The sequence below is a fragment of the Manduca sexta genome, chromosome 12, assembly GCF_014839805.1.
Source record: "Manduca sexta isolate Smith_Timp_Sample1 chromosome 12, JHU_Msex_v1.0, whole genome shotgun sequence".
In the NCBI taxonomy this organism is placed as follows: Eukaryota; Metazoa; Arthropoda; class Insecta; order Lepidoptera; family Sphingidae; genus Manduca; species Manduca sexta.
The window spans coordinates 8,079,101-8,098,624 of record NC_051126.1 but is presented as its reverse complement, the minus strand read 5'-3'; the positions used below and the strand labels follow the sequence as shown (position 1 = coordinate 8,098,624).

At 33.9% G+C, this 19,524-nt stretch overlaps 1 protein-coding gene across 1 annotated transcript; it reads left to right on the top strand.

The window, feature by feature from the left end:
- The first annotated feature begins 10,354 nt into the window (after positions 1 to 10,354).
- LOC115441553 lies at positions 10,355 to 15,331 on the top strand. Its single transcript, XM_030166373.2, has 5 exons — positions 10,355 to 10,470; positions 11,239 to 11,421; positions 11,770 to 11,889; positions 13,742 to 13,888; positions 14,744 to 15,331. Exons 1-5 carry the CDS (start codon positions 10,432 to 10,434, stop codon positions 15,218 to 15,220), a joined length of 966 nt encoding a protein of 321 aa, XP_030022233.1. The 5' UTR covers positions 10,355 to 10,431; the 3' UTR covers positions 15,221 to 15,331.
- The last annotated feature ends 4,193 nt before the right edge of the window (positions 15,332 to 19,524 follow it).

Sequence of the window (19,524 nt, the reverse complement as noted above, 5' to 3'; positions counted from 1 at the left end):
CCAATCGATAAGTCTGTCGCTAGGATATGTCATTCTCTTACATAATGTTAACGTTAACGATTGTATATAAATATCTTGTCTACTGCCCCTGTGATACAGAAAGCCGATATAAGTAAACGGCAAAGAACTTTTGACTTAAACGTATAAATTAACCCTCTTAGAAGAAATCTCTAAGCCCATAAGTAAAAATATTCGAAGGCAGTAAACGGATAATACCGGCAAGATTTATCGTTCGATATAAATAACTTTCTACTTTCTGAGAATACAATATTTAAGCAAACAAAAAGGGTTTCGTTGTTCCATGAATTATTACGATTGGTAAATTGACGTGTAACACTTAATAAAATATATTTAGCGTTATAAGTCCTGACAGGTCAATGTACAAATAACCTTTAGGACTTATGCGACCCTGGTAGGATTTTATCGAAGTTAAGATTCACTTACCTATATCACAGTCTGCAATCTATTCTTTTGACACATTAATTAAGATGAGAAATGACTTTCGATAGAATACATTTTATCGATTGTGTTTTCTTACTCGTTATTGATATAATTAAGACATCGAAAAAAGTGGTGACTGATTTCCATCTTAAAAATGACTCAGACGCAGCTCGAAGTCAAGAAGTTGACGGTGTTATACCCCCGTGCCTCGGAAAGCACGTAAAGCCGTTGGTCCTGCGCCTGATCTCTCTCCGGTCATGTCAGATTACCACCTAACCGGATTATGTGAGTGAAGGAACAGATAGTGCACCTGTGTATTGCGCACACAAAGTTGTGCACTATAATATCTCCTGCGTACCTGGCTGATCACAATTGAGATTAGCCACCATAGTCGAAATTCGGCTAGAAGAGATTCATTAGTTTATTCAATTATAGCATATGCTAATTATAATCATCAAGCATCAGAAAGGCTTAAAAATAAAACACTTATATACTTCACGCTCCTCATATCATTCACGCGTCTTTTCATATTTCCGACGCCATATATACTTCTGGCGCTTTATAGAGTTAAAAGGACCTTAAATCGTCAGAAATGCATGAGATTAATAAAAATGGAAGAAGCGAACGAGCGACATACACACATCATGCGCTCCATATATTTCTAACGCCTTATATACTTTCGGCCGCTTATATAGCTACTACTAGCATCTTATACATGCATTACTCAAACTATAGATAAAAAAAATATAAAAGTCTGAATTAGGAATAAAATAAATATCTATAAAAAGTAATTTTAATTTGACACGTCCTAATGCCCCTACTACTACTCTAAGGCAATTTGTCGTAGCAGTTTATATTAATATTTTCAGTCAAAAATACACTCACGCACACGCTACATTAGCATCAAACTACAATGTAATGAAAAAGTAAAACCGGGACTTTTGATGCAAATATTCGTTATTCATGGATGATGAAACAAGAACGGAGGTATTCAAAAATCGACAAAGAAAAACATCCCAGCATATATCAATTAAATAAGAATTGAATCATTCAATAGCTTAATTCTTTTGTAAAACTATTTGTCAAAGCAAAAACCAAATATACAGAATTTAAATTTAACCTGCACAATGCAGATTCAATGTTTAATTTTGAAATTCAAAGTTTCGGCAGTTCGCATTGGAAGCCTGTCAAACATCCACGCACTGTTACCATGTCGACCAACTTTTAACATCAGCCGCTACCACTAACTTGGCTAACACGACTCCATCCATGTTGCCAAAACAAAACTGATTTGGTTTTAAAATGAACGCTTCTGTACCGTATTTCAGATAGCTTTCCTATAATTTGTCTCCGTCGTGAATAATTTCGAGGTGTTTATTCGTTGAAAGTGATTGCGGATTATCCAAATTGTATTAGATGCATAAATCTGTAGGGATATAACAGTTTATTTTTATGTACAATTAGTGATTAGGGAAAGAGCTTTTTAAGGTAAACATTTCTATAATCATATTCTGAATGCAATAACATTATACAGTTTTCTATATTATGAGCTTATTTATACTGTGTTATTGTATATTTTTGTTTCTAATGGTCACTACCATTTGGACTTAATATTTATATTTACAAATGATGATAATGAACTCTTAATAGCTGCAGAGATTCGACCATTAAAAAAAATTATTCAACAATAATAATATCATAATGTCTCTCTAATGCATCTATGGACACCCACATTGATTGTTAAAGTTATTGTCAGCAAATTATTTTCATCTTGAGCAATGTCAAATATATATGTTTAACTAATGTCGCCCTATTCCGCGTACTCATTCATAAATCATCATTACAACTATCATTACCATCAGCATCAGAAAATAAATTGATTTCTTGTAACCATTATATTTTTTTTCAATTAACGGTTGTTTTAATATGTAAATGCTTTGTTATACATAAACCATATTGAAGAGCGCTATCAAATAATTTGGGTTGGCAAATTCAATTCCACACTCAATTTTTGACCTAAATGGAACCAGTTACATTGCCAAACAAGTAAGACGGGAATCAACGGCATAAGACAGGAAAATTGCCAATGTGGGTATTATATTCTTGTTTGAAAATTTTGTTTTTTAAATGCTAATCTCTAAAATCACCTGATAATCGATGTCAATAAAAAAATTGTGTGGGGGGAGTTAGTTCCAATTTAAATCATAGGATAATTTTGGACCCGTTAGGTGGCGCTGTTGTTGACGCCTAAAAGATGAAAGATAGTTTACATAAAATATGGTCTACGTAAAAAGGCGGTCTGCGACTGGACAACGTCTGCTAAGCTCACTAATACATATTTAATTAGGAATATTATCTATACAAGTTTTTGTTTCTAAAACCACTCTATCTATCTGAGACTTTGAAATGAACTCCTCGCATCCAGTAATTTGTCCTTCTTTAAACGAGGTTTAAAAACAGTTCTCACCTCCCAGTAGGCAACAGCTTCGCTGTGCCTCTGGAATTCCTTCAGTCTATGGGCGGTAGATGCTGCTTATTATCAGGCGAATCGCTTACTCTTTTGCCTGTTAAGACCATTTTTTTTTTAATATATATATCAAATTGATCAACTCTGTAACCCACCAATGAGCAATAAACATTCAGGGCGGAAGGCACTAACTGAACCCCTCAGCGTTAGAAAGCCGGCACTAAGCCAAACACAGGGTACCATTGCATAATAGATGCCCTATTTCAATAGAGCGACATAGGTTTAAAGCAACACGTATTCAGTATGAGGTACCCTCGATTAATAAAGGGGTCCAATATAGGACAAGAAGCGTTAGCACGCAACCCTCGCTTGGTTCACTGTACGTGTGTCGAGATATCTTTATTAATCATGAAATAATCCTGATAATATTTTTCTTATTTCTTTCTTTAGCTCATACGATATCTTTGTCATTTAATGCCTTTTAGATTTGATAAAAAAAATATTGCTGTTAATTGTACAGATCTTTTTAAATTCTTACAACCCATTGGAAATTTCTCTAGCAATTTCCAATTGTTGTTTCCAACATTCCATGATAATTTTAGATACATAAATAACACTCAGTGACTGTCCCGGATTATTCGTAAACTCTACACAATGGCGACAGTCACGATCAGTGACTAGTGAACCGGAAGCGGAAATAGTACGGCCGCGAGAGCTTTGATGCACTTCCACAAAAGGGACGATTTTGCACAGCTAAATCCCGTACGGGATATGTCGGGAATTTCCAACGAAACGGCATTTAGTACGATCAATCATAAATGGAGATTTAACGTTCAGTCACTGGTGGGTAAAAATTGTTTTTGTGCCTCTATAGCGTAGTTGTATTACGGTACGATTTCAGTGGTGAAGTCTCAGGTTCGATCCTCGAGTCGGGGATATTGGGTTTTTTACTTGTGGCTCACTCTCTATCACATCAGGGGACGGAAAACCTACCGGAATGTGGGTTCACTAGTTGTGCCTACCCCTTCGGTGATAAAAGGCATGAGTGTGTATTATACATATATGTATGTATAATCATTAATGGTGATTTGCGGTTGAGTAAAAATAAATGTTAAAGTGTTCATCCTAATAAATATGAATATCGTCTCCATTTAAATATGAATTTTGTGTTCGTATATAGACGAGCCGACAATTCAATGTGATAAAAGGACTTACAAATGAATTAACTTTTAAAATGATAAATAATCCCATAACTATTAAAAACCAATACATTTTTCGATCAAAATAATGACATAAAACTAATCACACCACTGTCTATTAAAACGAATCTTCTAAAAAAAAATATTTGAAATGAAAATACATTCTGTAAGACTCGAGTAGTTATTCGAAAAAAAAACTTTTCCATGTAGAAGTAGAAAATCATTTATTAAATTTACAAGTTTCTAAATTCAATAAGAATTATTCATGAATCTTCTTCACGAATTATTACAATAAAAATAACAATACACAAACTTTAGATAAAAAAATATAACTTCCAAAGAAAACCATATTTCAAGGTAAAAAAGGCGTGAAGTAAAAAAATCGACATAATGAAAAAGTGAAAGATTCGCTTTAGGGTTGCGTTACAAAGTTGAAGTGAAAGCGATAAAACATGCCAAAAATAAGTAAATAAAAATATATAACATTATATATGCAAGAAATTAGGTGAGTATAAATAATGTGTAATGGGTTTAAAAAAAATCGTAGATCATTTTCCCCGTATAAAGAGATTTTTCTATCCCGAGCTGGCAATATTGGCAATACTTGCCTCGCTACTGTTCTTCTTGTTTGCTGACTTGAAGTCCTCCTGAAAACTCGAGCTTATGTGCTTTGACAAAGAGTCTGTTTCGTAGCAATGGTATTGCCTTGCAGTTTCAAACAGACATCTGTCATATGTCGGAGAAAGCCACAGTAAGGTTATAGTCGATACACTGGCGTGGAAAATTGGCCGGTAAATCCGACATACCCGCCTTGGCTCACCGGATCGAAGTGGGATCTTAAAGCGATTTCTCCGTGTATAAATCAATTTAAAGTAACCCGTGTTTTCCAAACATTGTCTAATGGCATTTGTACTTATATAAATACTTAATGCGCCTGCGTGATGCCACCCGTTCTATAAGCTATTTACCTAAGAATTACTCTTTCTGTGTTGTGACAAATATAATTATCAATGTTCAAAGAATTTTAATCATTTTCTGTCTATTGAGAACACATTTATTGATTTTAGAAGTCGTGTAAACGCGTATATATATATTCAAAATATATCAATACTGTTTAACCAATTGCTTATAACTTTGACCACAACGCAAATCCATTACACCATCGATCAAAGCATTTCTTATTACATTCGCAGAGAGTTCCTTCCTTTCCTTAGTTCACGGACTAGAGAGATACGCGTAAAATGGTTTGAGGTAATCAAATAACAGAAACCGCCAATACCTATCAAATTAAGATGAAAGGTTCAAAATAAAAGTAATCAAATTGAGAGTATTACGGATGATGCCTTGTTTTTCAATTAGACCTGACATTAGCAGCTAGATGAAAAACAGTTAATATAATGTAATAAAGTTTTTTTAAACAAAGTGATAAAGTAAAATTATTATCTAATAGAAACTAGAGTTATAGCAAACCACGTCTAGAAATTTTAGACATAGAAACGTTACTTTTATGAATTTCTATCATACATTACATTTTTAGTCTCTTCGGCGTTAAAATGAAACAACTAATATATGAATAAAACATTTATTACTCCCAAGAAATAGTTCACTCTAATTATAATTATTATTAAACTTCATTCCTGAAAAATATGTTATTACATTTCCCATTTCTACAACAAATGTCATTCTAACTTTTTTTATTAGAAATAGCTTTGAATAGGAACGGAGTTAGGCCCTATAATATAAAGAAGAAATAACAGGAAAAGACAACCATTCAAAACGACAAAAAACAGATAATAGTTGTCATAAAAGCGAAAGCTGTCATACTTAAAGGCACATTTTCCTCAATTTACAATACATTAAACAAACTTTATGAACAGTTCTACGCCTCAACAATATGAAATACAAAATCATGATTAGATGATATTTTATTCTTATCCCGAAGGAGTAAGAGATATAATGATCACACTCAGTTTTCGTAACCACTTCTGTATAGACTTTTCCTTTACTCCGAATCTGATAGAAATCTTGAACGATTGATTTTTTTGTATACAGATACTTAATGTATTATAATCTCGAATCTAACATTCAAAGTTACTTTAAGGTTATAGCTTAAGGTCCATTTTTCATACATTTTGTTTCACCTTTAATCTGGGTAACTAAACAAGTATTGACAAGTAAAGAATTTAAATTCACGTCTAGTTAGTGATTAGTTCTCGCAGTTGAAAGAAAAACGTAAAAATAATTATTATGCATGGATATTTCGGCCTTTAAAATTTCGTCGTATTAAATTTTAAAGGCCGAAATATCCATGCATATTAATTATTTTTACGTTTTTCTTTCAACTGCGAGAACTAATCACTAACTAGACGTGAATTTAAATTCTTTACTTGTCAATACTTGTTTAGTTATCCAGATTAAAGGTGAAACAAAATGTATGAAAAATGGACCTTAAGCTATAACCTTAAGACAAACAATAATTTTGCGGTTATTTCTTTAAATTCTTCAACTATATTGTACAATCAGAATTTAACTTATTTTCTTAGCATAGAAACAATTTCGCTGCCGAGAAATATTCATTCTCATATTTACATGAATGGTAAAGTTTCAGTGCATATTAGACTATTTAAAGATTCGTTCGTAAATAACCAAAACGTTCTTTATAAGAATTTTGAGGGTTTGTGAACTCTGCGCTAGACCAGCGTGGTAAACTGAGGCCTAAACCCCTTCAGAAGAAGAGATGACCCGTGCCCAGCAATGGGACAGTTTATAATACATGGCTAATGTTATTATAGAAAACTGAAAGGCATTCTTGGCTTGCTTTGAGCAGCGTTAGTTGCACCTAATAGACAGCCTCTTTGACATGCAGCTCGATCATATAGTATTCTCTCTGCCACTGATCTGCCTTTCGAGCTGTGTAAATATTACAAGCTTGTAAGGACCGATCCTTGGGCTCTCAACTCCTAGTCGACATATGGTAAGCGATATGTGCTATAGAATCACGTATCGTCGGGACACTGCAATATCATGTAACTAGCATTGGTAAATTCCGCGTAAGGGGACTGGAAAAGTTTTCCAGAGAAGTATTAAAATTAAAGTGACGCTGGTTACTTTCTATTTTATCAATCTCTATTTGGCTGTTTTCGTTCCTTACGTGATAATTAGCAGCGTTAGTTACGTGGTATTATACTATCCCCTACAATAAATGATACAATAAAATTATAAATGGAAAAGTCTGTGAAGATAACACCGAAACCGAAACGTGTTGGTACACCAATAGACCATGCCCTGGATAAACATAATATTGTTCATCTTGGCAATTTACAATGGGTTTTTATACCAAGAAGGTATCACGTGAGAGAAACGAAGCCACACCTAGATGTAAATCCAATATGCAGTTCGAAAAATACGTACATATTATTAAAAAGTGACAAACACTGGCGAAACGTTAGCGTGTAGCGTAAAAGCTAACGAGCCGTGACGGATTCCATTAAAGATACCGTCCATCAGGGTTGTACTCTTACGGAAGCGGAGCACAAAGAGGTAAGTGCCAAAATGCAGAAATTCGAATGTTTTTGGCGTGTCATCAAATTTTTGCTGGCAGATCGTTTCGGAAGTGGATATCCGGGAGTCATTATCGGACATATGGTTATGGTTTCACTACGAAAATATTTGCTGTTTCTTATTTCGATAGTCAATATAGAAATATTGTATTCATTATTAAAAGTGTAGGTACAAATAATAAGAATAATAAAGAATATAGAAGACGAAACAAATGTAATGTCGTGTCTTTTATAAAATTGGTATTCGAATAAGTTATTGGGTAGCTAGCCCAATAACTTATTCGAATACCAATTTTGAACGAAACTAAACACATTTCCTCGAGCGTACAAAAGGAATTCATTTAATAACTTTACGCTCTGTAATAGATTCTGCCAAAAGTTGTTCTAGAGGAAATTGGACAGCCACTTATCATCATAAATAGAGTTTACGCGGTGACACGGTCACATTAATAACAGTTATTATTCTGAATATTTCTGTACAGTGAAATGTATTAAATTAGATGGAAGAGGTCACATAATATATTACTCAAGTTTAAACTTTTATACTTATTAAATTATAGGTTACGCTTAGAACGAAAATGATATGTTGCTCGATTGATATAAGTACTGAATCTTTTTAGTTCCTAATATTTCATAATTATAAAAAGGTGTGTGTATGTATATGCTTGTCTATGATCCTATTACTATTTGAATAACATTAACATCTACCCCTAGACCTAATTTAAAATGTATTGGCAACAGTCAAACTCAACTCTAACATATGGATAATTATTTTTCCCTTAAAACATAATCATGATTATTATTACAAAATGATCGACGCTTACATGACGCCAAACTGCACCTGATGTCATGACATTTATTAAAGACGTGCTGAAAAATAATTCCCCGTAAAATTGCGTATGTTGCGCGCCTGGTTGGTAAATGTAATTGCCACATTTATCACTTTGCTCATAAAATTTTATCAGGCACATAAGGTTTTTCACAATGTTGATATAGTTTAATACGTCTCATTTTTATCTTTATATTTATTTGTTTAAGGTACATTTATAATCTACGAAGCTGGTGTTGTGTCCCAGGAGTATATCTAAATTTGGGGATCGGTATTTCTCTTTTTACTAATATTACATTACAACTATATGTCGTTACCGTGATATCCTTCTCCAACAAAACTTTTCCTGCTCTTAAAAAGCTAGGAAACAGCTAGGATCCCTTATGTAGTTAATATTGTTGCTCCCTTACGAGCGATCATTACTGTGGCGATTCGGTCACATCTGCTTCTTTACAATATGTCGCCCGTGCCACCGTCCACGTAAATCTAGGTTAGACAGAAAGCGTTAGGATTACTGGGTTAGCATATTTGTTAGTTCTCCCATGATACAAAGAGTTTGGTTAGAAAAAGATTTAATACAGAGTTTGGGTACAAAAACATTTAGAATTATTAACATCTCTGAAATCAATGTTATTTATATTGGATTTATATATATAAAATTTGAAATGTAAAATTTCGTATTTTAACAAACTGGTTGAGTAGTTTCCTTTAATCCCTATGAAATAAAGAGTTAATTTTAGAATCAACATTCTTATGTAATATTACGCGGTACATTGTAAGGAAAATAATATACATATTCAGATTGTCTATATTTAAACATACATTCACAATTTCGTTGAATCATAGTTGTATTGTATTTCATTATATTGTGTAGTTGTATGTTAATTTCTTTTTAATGTCCGCTAAAGAATGTTTCGAAAAATTCAAGTATGTAGGCATTTAATTTTTATTTATTGCACTTAATATACAAATGTATACAGGCGGACTTAATGCCATAGGCATTCTCTACCAGTCAACCTTAGGATGGTGCAGAGATAATCAAGGTAGGTGCATCACATCTCATCACATAATGAGACATTGAGAAAGAAGGTATATATAAAATACCTATAATAACTATAAATACAATATAAGTAACATTGTAACTATCAAAATACATAAAATACATATTATAATTACATAAACACTACATAAGCATTTGCAATTTGGTGATATTTTAAAGCGTTGCGATATACTACTCCGAGTATTGACTTAAAGAAACTTGGTCAATGTACCAATAGAATAAATTTTACAAATAGAAAAATCGATAACCTCATTTTCTAGTCCACATGGCGGTGACCACATACTAAGGTTATCTTTACAATGTTTTAAAGTAAACATATTGAAGCATAGAATCCCACATACTATTTGACAATAAGTAAAGAAAACAAATACTCTTAGTAATAGGAGAGGCCCGTGCCTAACAGTGGGACAGTATATAATACGGGGGTATTTTATCATATTAAAAATAAAAAAAGGATGCTAGAAAGATATGAAAATTAAGGTAGAAAGGAAAAGGAAGCCGCTAGATGCAGGCTTCTAATAGGTCGGTCTGGCAACCATTAAAGCCGGGTTATATTAAACTTTGAATTTTATTAAACTTTTATCAAGCCGGCAAAATTTTAAGAATATGACTTATTTTTACAAATACAGATTTCAATTTAGGTTACGGAACTTGATCTTGATATAATTTTCGCGATTTTAAAAATAACCTTACCCTGGCCCCTGAACGAGTCAATATCTGCACCCAACGTCGTACTTACGGTTGAATACTACTATTTATCGCCAAAACATGATAACAGTGTCACGGAGCCGTGACCTGGCTTGTGTTTTTTTAAACATTTCAAAACAAAACATGCTAGTAATTTGTCGTATTGTTTATTGATCAGACGTGAGAAAATGTGGGCGAAAATAATTTTAATATGTGCCTGGACTATTGTAAGTATTCACCCTTATAAGTTGAATAAGCTTATAGCTCTACCAGGTTGTCTAATTGCGGGCTGACCTAGGAACCATCACGGACCTGCGTTAATCTACATGCTTTTAACACTTGAACATATAGATGGATAGTTTCTCTGGTGGCGTGGGTAAAGCTGTCTATAATATGAAAGTTGCAGGTTTAATGGTTTACTAGTACCGTACATATAGTGAGAAACCCGCCTAGTGACATACTCTTATGTTATGTTGTAGTCAGCCAGTATATACTTGCAGCCAGTATAACTTGGTAAAACTAGGCTGTATAAATCTTGTGACTATACAGAGATAAATCTCCCCTAGTCGACATTATTACTAAACAATTAGCAATTACTATCAAATCCAGATTAGTGACTTTCTCGTGCCTAGAAAAATAGTAGCTTACCTGAAATGCGTATGAGAAGTATGCAAATTAATTCAGATTTTTAACTGGAAGAGTTATTGCATTTAAATAATATGCAGGAAACATATGATCTACATATTTTAAAATTATTTACATTTTACAAAATTATTCACATTTAGTGTAATATCTTGAAAAACTAACCGAAAATATTACAAAACAGGATTTAAAAATCCTTTTAGTCACCATGGATCTTATTTCCCTAGTCGACAATATCCAATATTATGTTCAATACTAGAATATAGTTTTTAAACAAACCAGATTAAAAAAAAAAAAATCTTTTTAAATTAACAAGCAATTCAAATTCTAAATTTAAATTATAAAATACGCAGTTGGCCAGTTGTTTCGACTTGAGCGGCGCAGTGAACGGTAACCGCATGGCAGGAGTACCTCTGGGCATCTCGCACGGCGTCGGCGAGCTGGATGTCGAAGGAATCTGCATACAGCCGGGAATGGCGTGCCAGAACTGCACGCATTCCGTCACCTGCGTTCCGATACCCGGCGGATGGCTCAAGGTATGTTATGCAAATTCCAATCCGCATATTTGTCCACAAAAGTTCCAAAGTTTTAATATTGAAGTTGAGAGGGATTTTGTACCGTCAAATATACCCGTAGTATTTGTGATGTGAAATCTATTTGAAGCTAGGTAAAAGGTAATAAAAGATAGATGCTTAGGTCAGAAATCCTCATAATATATTATTTAACACATTAGTGGTCGGGGTAGTCGGAGTTTGAGGTGATAATCGCAACTCTAAATCTAAATCTGAATTTCACAGAAAGAAAACTAAATATAAAGATCTATACAGCCCTAATAAAATCGACAGAATGTATTAAATATATATTAATTGTATGTTTCTTGCCAGTTGCCTTTAGAAGAATGTCCTTTTGGAACAACCTGCAACGCTCACCAACGAGGCTGTTCTCAGCAACCGGTGCCAGAGTGTGACTCTGACAGCCAACAATTCCAACATCGTTGCGAACAAGTAAGAGTCTGCCATTTAACTTTATTTAACCTGATCTTCGTCTTTTCGCAGTATTTGCAAGGTCATGTCTGTTAACTATTATGTTGTTTTGCATTTTATACAATTTTTTATTTATTGTACATGTATTTCAGAAAAAAACATAGTATATTTATTTAGAATTAAAGTACAACTGGCGGTTCTATTACTCGAGGTAATTTCTTACAGAGAACCAAAGCACGAAGTCAGGGCAAGGAAAATAAAGGCCAATAGAGGTGTACACTGTAATATGACAATTACACACATATAATTACAAATACTTATAGTTTTGTTCACGATTATTGTTTGCATTAAAGTACTAAGTATATGTCTGTTGTCACAGCTCTAGTTGTACCGCAAATAAATATAACTAGAACAAAGAACAAAGATTCTGTAATGAATATAAATATATTCAACTAAATTTCCATCCACAATCAGTTGCACAAATCTCACGACATATACATCTGAAGACAATAACATTTAAAAGCTCTTCATGAATGTTACAATTACAATCTCAATGCGGGTCGATCGTGGCCAATAATCGAATCCTTAACATGAAGAAGATCACTATCTCAAAACCAAAGGTCACTTCGTAATTCGATAAAAATATTAAAGCTGTTATTACAAGTTGTAGATTAATAATTATTATTACAATTTATTGTCACATTCATAAATATATGTTTCAGTATATATAATTGACTCAGTAGTAACGTGCTTGAGCAGTGAAGGTCTGGGTTCAATTACAAGTTTCTCTATTAAAAACAATACGAAACTGCTCGGAATGCAATTTGTGCCTGATACCTACAGATTTACCTGCGTGTATAACGTGCGTTAGTTGCAATCAGCCTACTTTATCGAGAATCATCGTCATCATCATTACCAGTCTATATCTTTGCCCACAGCTGGATATAGGCCTCATACAATCCGTCAAGAATAATAAAGCTTAATAAAAATATTTAACGAACGAAGACGAAAACATAATAATTCAAAAATATCGCTATATTTTCTATATGACTGAAAGGCCACTATTGAAAAAAGCTCATAAGCACGTTGGTAAGCGACAGGTGGTCACTGTCCAAACACTTTGCTTGAATGACATCAGGAGACCGAGCACGGGCGGAATAAAATCTACCATGAAGCTTATTTAGCACTAATTGTCTGAAAACAGCACTGGTCTCAGTAGAGCTTGTGTTATATAGATAAAGTTAACCAAACAACGTAGGTACATCTAAATACCTCATCTACTATTAAGTACATACACCATTACTTTTCAAAGTGGGGAGCGCACCCTTCTTGGGAGACGTGACATCATGTAAAAGGGGATGTTCATGTAGATATTGTCAATCAATTTCCACCCTTCGAGAACAGAACTTTTGTTAAATTAAAGGTACCATATGAACTTCTATACCTCTGACAACGTATAAGCAAAATTCCATGACTACCGGTTTGAGGAAGAAAGGCATGAAAGTATAACAAATTACATACATACATAGTATCACATCTCTATCCCATAGGGGTAGCCAGAGAATAGTCTCCGTAATCCATAGGGATTGCATAACAAATTGTTTTCCATAATATTAGTTATGATACATGGCGAGCCTGACTTCCTCTTCCTTGTATTGAAGATAAGGGGCTGTGGGTACTTCTATTTTAGACAGCAGGGTGGCGTGGCAAAAATGGTAACCCCTGACTTAAACTGTGGCAAAAATAACTGTAAACATTTACATTGCATCAATAACGAATTGACAATCAAATCAAGTCGCTAGTACTTAACGACTGTTAACTTTATCAAAAGTATCGTCTCACAGCAAGAATTAATTCAATTTTTTTTCCACAGGTAGGCATATTCCCTGATGCCTATGACTGCAGGAAATTCCATCTTTGCTCGCCGCCAGAAGGCATACCCGACGGCCGGCCGGCGGACCACAGAGTTGCTCTGTGTCCCAGACACTATGGATACAACCCGCAAACCGCACAATGCTCGGTAAGGTCTATATTGACACTGTAAGCCTCATTGTTCATAAACTATGTTCGTATGCTATGCCATTTACACTGTTTAATTGTTTTTCCATTGCCAGAGAAATTCGAATATAGTATGATTTAACATAAGTAGGTTTAACAGAACTCGGTGATAGATATTCTTTACTGCTGTCTATTAGCGTAATAGGGGGGTTGGTCTACTTGGTAATAAGTCTTGTAAAATTTCTAAGTCCTACAGCTTTTATTTCTAACTAGCTTTTGCAGCTCCGCCCGCGAGTTGCAGTTTTTCCGGGATAAAAATCTTGGTTTATATTTTTTCGAGATAAAAAGTATCCTTTAGCACAAAGGAATGTAGGTTCCTATAAGTAAAAAAATTATTCTAAATCAGTTTAATAGTTCCTAAACTGAGCGCGTTCAAATTCTTAAGTTGGGGCCTTATTCTGTATGATAGTTTAAACGCGTAACGCGGCCGTGTCATGTTATTTTCGAGAATTGTGCGTGAAATGGTATTCTGTAAGCCAAATTTCTATAGTCGTAAACATGATGCGCTGTGTTACGTGCTTGTTACGCACTGTTAAAATAACGTGCGGGATAGAAAATAAGGGCCCTGTATAAATTAGTATAGATTTTTAATTGCAACCTGTAATATGCAACTACTATTTTTTGAGTTTAAACACCGATATACCCATTACCCAATATACTTACCGGACATTATATAAATTATCCTTTCATGTCTCAAAATAAGGCACTGCTGTCTAAGTAGTATTTGCATTACGAATTTCTTAATCCTTACTGTAACCATTTAAAGGTAGTCGTGAACTAAACAGTTAACTTTGAACACAATTATATCTAATTCCAGATACCATTAAGGAACGGTCAATGTGAAGAAAGACCAGTCCCGATTCCAGAATGCAAGGAAGCGGGTACATACGGTGTCTTGCCAGCCAGTCCAAATTTCTACTTCGTATGCCTTTTAAGTCAAGATCAAGTCTTCTATCCACAAATTTTCCTGTGCCCACACGGCTGGTTCTTCTATAATGGGTACTGCTACCCTGAAATGAAAGGAATTGTGCCTGTAGTAACTACACCTGTGGACAGCAAAGAATCTACAGAAAAAACTAGTGAAGTGATAACTGAAACGGTTAAGGATGAAACAACGAGCACGCGTTCCAAAATAGAAAGCTTTTTCTCAACTGAACGAGCCACAACTTACGCCGCCGATACATTCTTGGCAGATAAATTTGATCTTTCTAACTATGAATCCACTGACGATGTAGCTCCAAGCACGAATGACGATTTCGTAAATTCCTTCGAGAATACTAATGATTTTTGGTGATATGTTTTAGTTGTAAAGATATAATTTATTGATGCTCCGCTCCTTTTAGTCATAGCGTGATGATATATAGCCTGTACCCTTCCTCAATAAATGGGGTATCCAATACTAAAAGACTTTTTCAATTCGAACCAGCAGTTCCTGAGACTAGCGCGTTCAAACTCATCAGCTTATATAATAGTATAGATTTGGTAAGAGCGAATATTGTGGATGTGCAATAAAATAATGTTTTATTGCACAATCATTTTCATTTTCTATGTTTAATTATGACAATTTGAATCATGATTACGCGACTGTTCTGCCCTCACACCATCCACTGCAACTCCTGTAACACATGATGGACAGTGGCACGTATATTATAACACCGAGCGGTAAAGATTGGTAAGTCTCGGGGAACGCTAATTAGTCATCACCCGCAATAAAATTAAACAAATAGAAGGACAGACACTTCCCTCCAAAGCTAAGCGAGAGACAAAATTACGAACTAAAAAGTTATTACTATGAATACCGCTTGTAGCAACATCTTATGGTGTAATATAATTATATTGTACTACCTTTTGTTTGTCGCTCCGCCAGCATGAATTTTTTTCCGGAATTAAAAGTAGCAGTAGCGAAGAGTCCATATAAACCGATTCCTGACGGCTTCCCTTTTTTAATATATGTAAGCAAACTATTGAAATAAATTATATTTTTTATAAATAAATAATGAATACTTATGGCATAGTGGCATCTAATTATTATTAGTATTAGTATAAATATTTTGTGTCGGCTTCCATTTCGGAAAATTCTACCCTTCGCCACTGAAGAGTAGCCTATAGCAATCAGGAGTAATGTAGCATCGTATTAGTGAAAGAAATCAAAATCGGTTTAGTAGTTCCAGAGATAAGCGCGTTCAAATAAAATAACTCCAGCTTTACATATTAATATAGATTACAAAATCCTACTGATAGAGAGAGTCTTGTAGCTTGACGTACTAAATATAAGCATATTTTACAAACAGAAAAAATTTAGTTCTAAATAGTGCATAGAGATGATGGTAAACTGTATTCACATTACTTTATAATACGTAAGATATAAATCTAGGATATAAATACATACTGCAAATAGATAGATACACGTACTCGCTTTAAATTCGAAGTGTAGCTCAGAAAAATACAAATAAATATATCCCTTCGGAGTTATCCCTGAAGGCATTAGGCCTTAGTCCACCACGCTGGCCTGGTGCGGATTGGTCGTTTTCACTTACAACTTAAAATTATTATACAGATTTTTTCTATGTATCCAGGTTTCCTCACTATATTTTCCTTTACCGTTAAAGCAAGCGATAATTCCCAAAGAACACACCCATTATTTTAGAAAATTCAGAGATGTGTGCCGTTGGGATTTGAACCTGCGGAAATTCGTCTCGGCAGTCCGTTCTACACCCAACTAGGCAATCGCCATTTATAACACAAATTTAATTACTTTATTTTCAATGTTACACATATATAAACATAACCCATTTTAAAATTCAACATAGCCTACTTTGAATTTTAAACAAACGATCAATCAAAACACTTATTGGACAATGAAAGCTATATCTAATTCTGTCATCGGCCATAACGTATTCAGTTGGAAAACAATTGTGTAGACGATCCGCTAGACCTTTGTCCTGGAAGACACAAAGACGGTGTTTATCGCTGCATCTCAAGACTCGCGCTGGCGGCGTTTGGCACAAAACATAGATTGAAGAGGTTTGGCGGTATTTGAAATGTTTATTTATGAACAGTCCGTAGGTTTAGATTTGTATCTATACAAATAAATATGATGGAAACGTCTGGCAGTGGTTAAGGATAGTAGAGGACTTTGGCAAGTGTAAATACTAATTATAGATTACAATATATCCCGAAAGGGAATATATATGATCGGGCCACTACTCGCTAGTACTTCTATAATACTGCACACGAGTTAAATGGTTTCTACGTATATAACATATTTATTATCCTGGTCTTCATAAACATTCTTGCAGAGCTTATTAACAGCTTCGGATGGAACGGGTAATGAATCGGATAAAACGGGAATCAGGACGTGTTGGGTACATTCCGTGCAATGTGTATGTATGTTGAGGGACTGAAAGCCAATTTCAGTTCCCTGTACCTTAAATGCAGCATATGACTTTGATTTTTCATTAGGGTTAAACTCTAAATTCATTAATTATATTCATATAATACTAAAAAGGACATTTTGCCTTATTATAATAATTTTATATCCGCTATAAACTACGTTATACTTGTGCATCTGTATCTAACCTATTAAAATATTATAAATATGGATCGGGAAACTCACTAAAATGTAAATTTTTATGTATTGATAAATACTTTACACTTTAAATCAAAATTGATCCTAACGAGTTGTAATCACAGAAGTTATTTACATGAAATTTAATATCAAGGAAGTTAAACGGGTCTGGTTACGAAAGTACTCCCAATAAGAAAGACAGTCACTATAAGTCAAGAGATTAAAATGTTTTAAATAATCTTACCAAAAGTAGGTCGAGGCATGCTTCGGAGGTTTAGGAATAGTCTTTAATCCTTAAGTTCCTTATGATACATATAATTGTTCAGACTTTTGTATATCATAACTACTGCGCTCATTCTGCGTAGATCGGACCACCAACAGCTAAAATTTAAAAAGTTGTATAATTGTAAAATGTAGGTAGATATTGTAACTCTGACTTTTCGGAACAACAAAACCTCAGTCCCCTCCGTGACCATGAAGGCTGCAAAGTCTTCGAAAGGTCGGGAGAAAACTAAAATATTAAAACCGTGACAAAATCCGAAAAATAGTTTAATTTTAATGTCTAACATTCGTGTAAACACAAGAAATCATTATAACTACAAACCTTTGATTTTAAATAAGTACCATAATATTATCAAGGATGAACAAACGGACCAATATTTATTATGAACGTGGCCAACACAATACAAGACAAATAACTATTCTTCATTTTGTTAAAATAATATTTGACTTCATACAAATAATTATAAACAGGATTTACATTTTGTCATTTTTGGACATAAATAACCTCATAAATTTAATAATCAATTTTATTTTTAGCAAAGCAATAATATTTTATGTTCTCACATTATTTGTTGATGTTGTTAGCTTATTTTAATATTTATGCAATCTTTAAAATTCTGAAATATGTTAAACAAATTAGATATGAACCAACAACTCTATAGATATTTCGTTATCACCAGAATTAAAATATTAAATAGATATTAGTAATTTATATAGGAAAATTGTACACAGGTGATGGCTTTAGATGCTCAGGTTGCGAGAGGCTGTCGAGGTAGATACCATATTGTCTATTTCTGCACCCAATCAGCTGTGTTCAAACAATTTTGTAAATATTTTTAAGACATTGCAGTCCATGTTATACTTATCATGTTATTGTATTTTACTGATCTTTTAAAAGGAATAATGGGACTGAAATAGGTACGGGTACCTATTTTACGAATCGTTGAGCCTCCTAACATATGTAAATGTACGAAACATAATGGTATAACTACCAGTGTTTTCAGTGTGACAGTGTTATTAACTTGGTCAACAGAATCTTTCATAATTTTAAAACTATCTGCAGAGTGACTATTGCTTTCTTTCCACACAGGGGAGTTCAATGTGGGGTCACCTGGTCACCTGGTCACCTGGTATTGGTTTACAATTTTAAGTGGTAGAGTAACAACTCTACCACTTAAAATTGTAAACCAATAAATAGCATATTGTTACTAAATACGCTGAAGAGCTGTGACATAAGTGTGATGATGAACATGATGATGCAATTGTGGTGTCACATTATGTGACTATACAAATGACAGTTGTTTTCTCAGAAATAATCGATCTAAATACCTACATAACATATATAGTTTATACTAGGTAGGAGCGTACAGATTTCCGATTTTCAGAAAAACAATACTTGCTTTTCCTTAACATAATAAGTTAACACGCATTGCAATAATTTCAGCTGCAAGCTGTAAAGGTTGTTTTTAGATTAACCTTCAATTAAGTAATATTTTTGTTTCTTTTCCATCTATCCTTCTAGAGATTCTTGTAAAGTTATTGGGTCCATTTGAAAATCGACTCACGAACCTTACAGTCTACAATTTATACCTACAATACTATGGTTAATTGAAAAACATTAAAAACCTTAAGTAAGTCTACCGTCATTCATTACAATTATTGACATTTGATTATCTAGGTCATCCGCCACTAGTCAGCTTGTCCACCAGCTATCGCTTATGACTTACGGCAAGCGCCATTTGTGCAGG

Excerpts from the sequence above, each read along its gene's own strand:
- LOC115441553 (XM_030166373.2), top strand. The coding sequence starts at position 10,432 with ATGTGGGCGAAAATAATTTTAATATGTGCCTGGACTATT. Across the intron at positions 11,422-11,769 it reads TACCCGGCGGATGGCTCAAG|TTGCCTTTAGAAGAATGTCC; the intron begins GTATGTTATGCA and ends GTTTCTTGCCAG. Across the intron at positions 11,890-13,741 it reads TCCAACATCGTTGCGAACAA|GTAGGCATATTCCCTGATGC; the intron begins GTAAGAGTCTGC and ends TTTTTTCCACAG.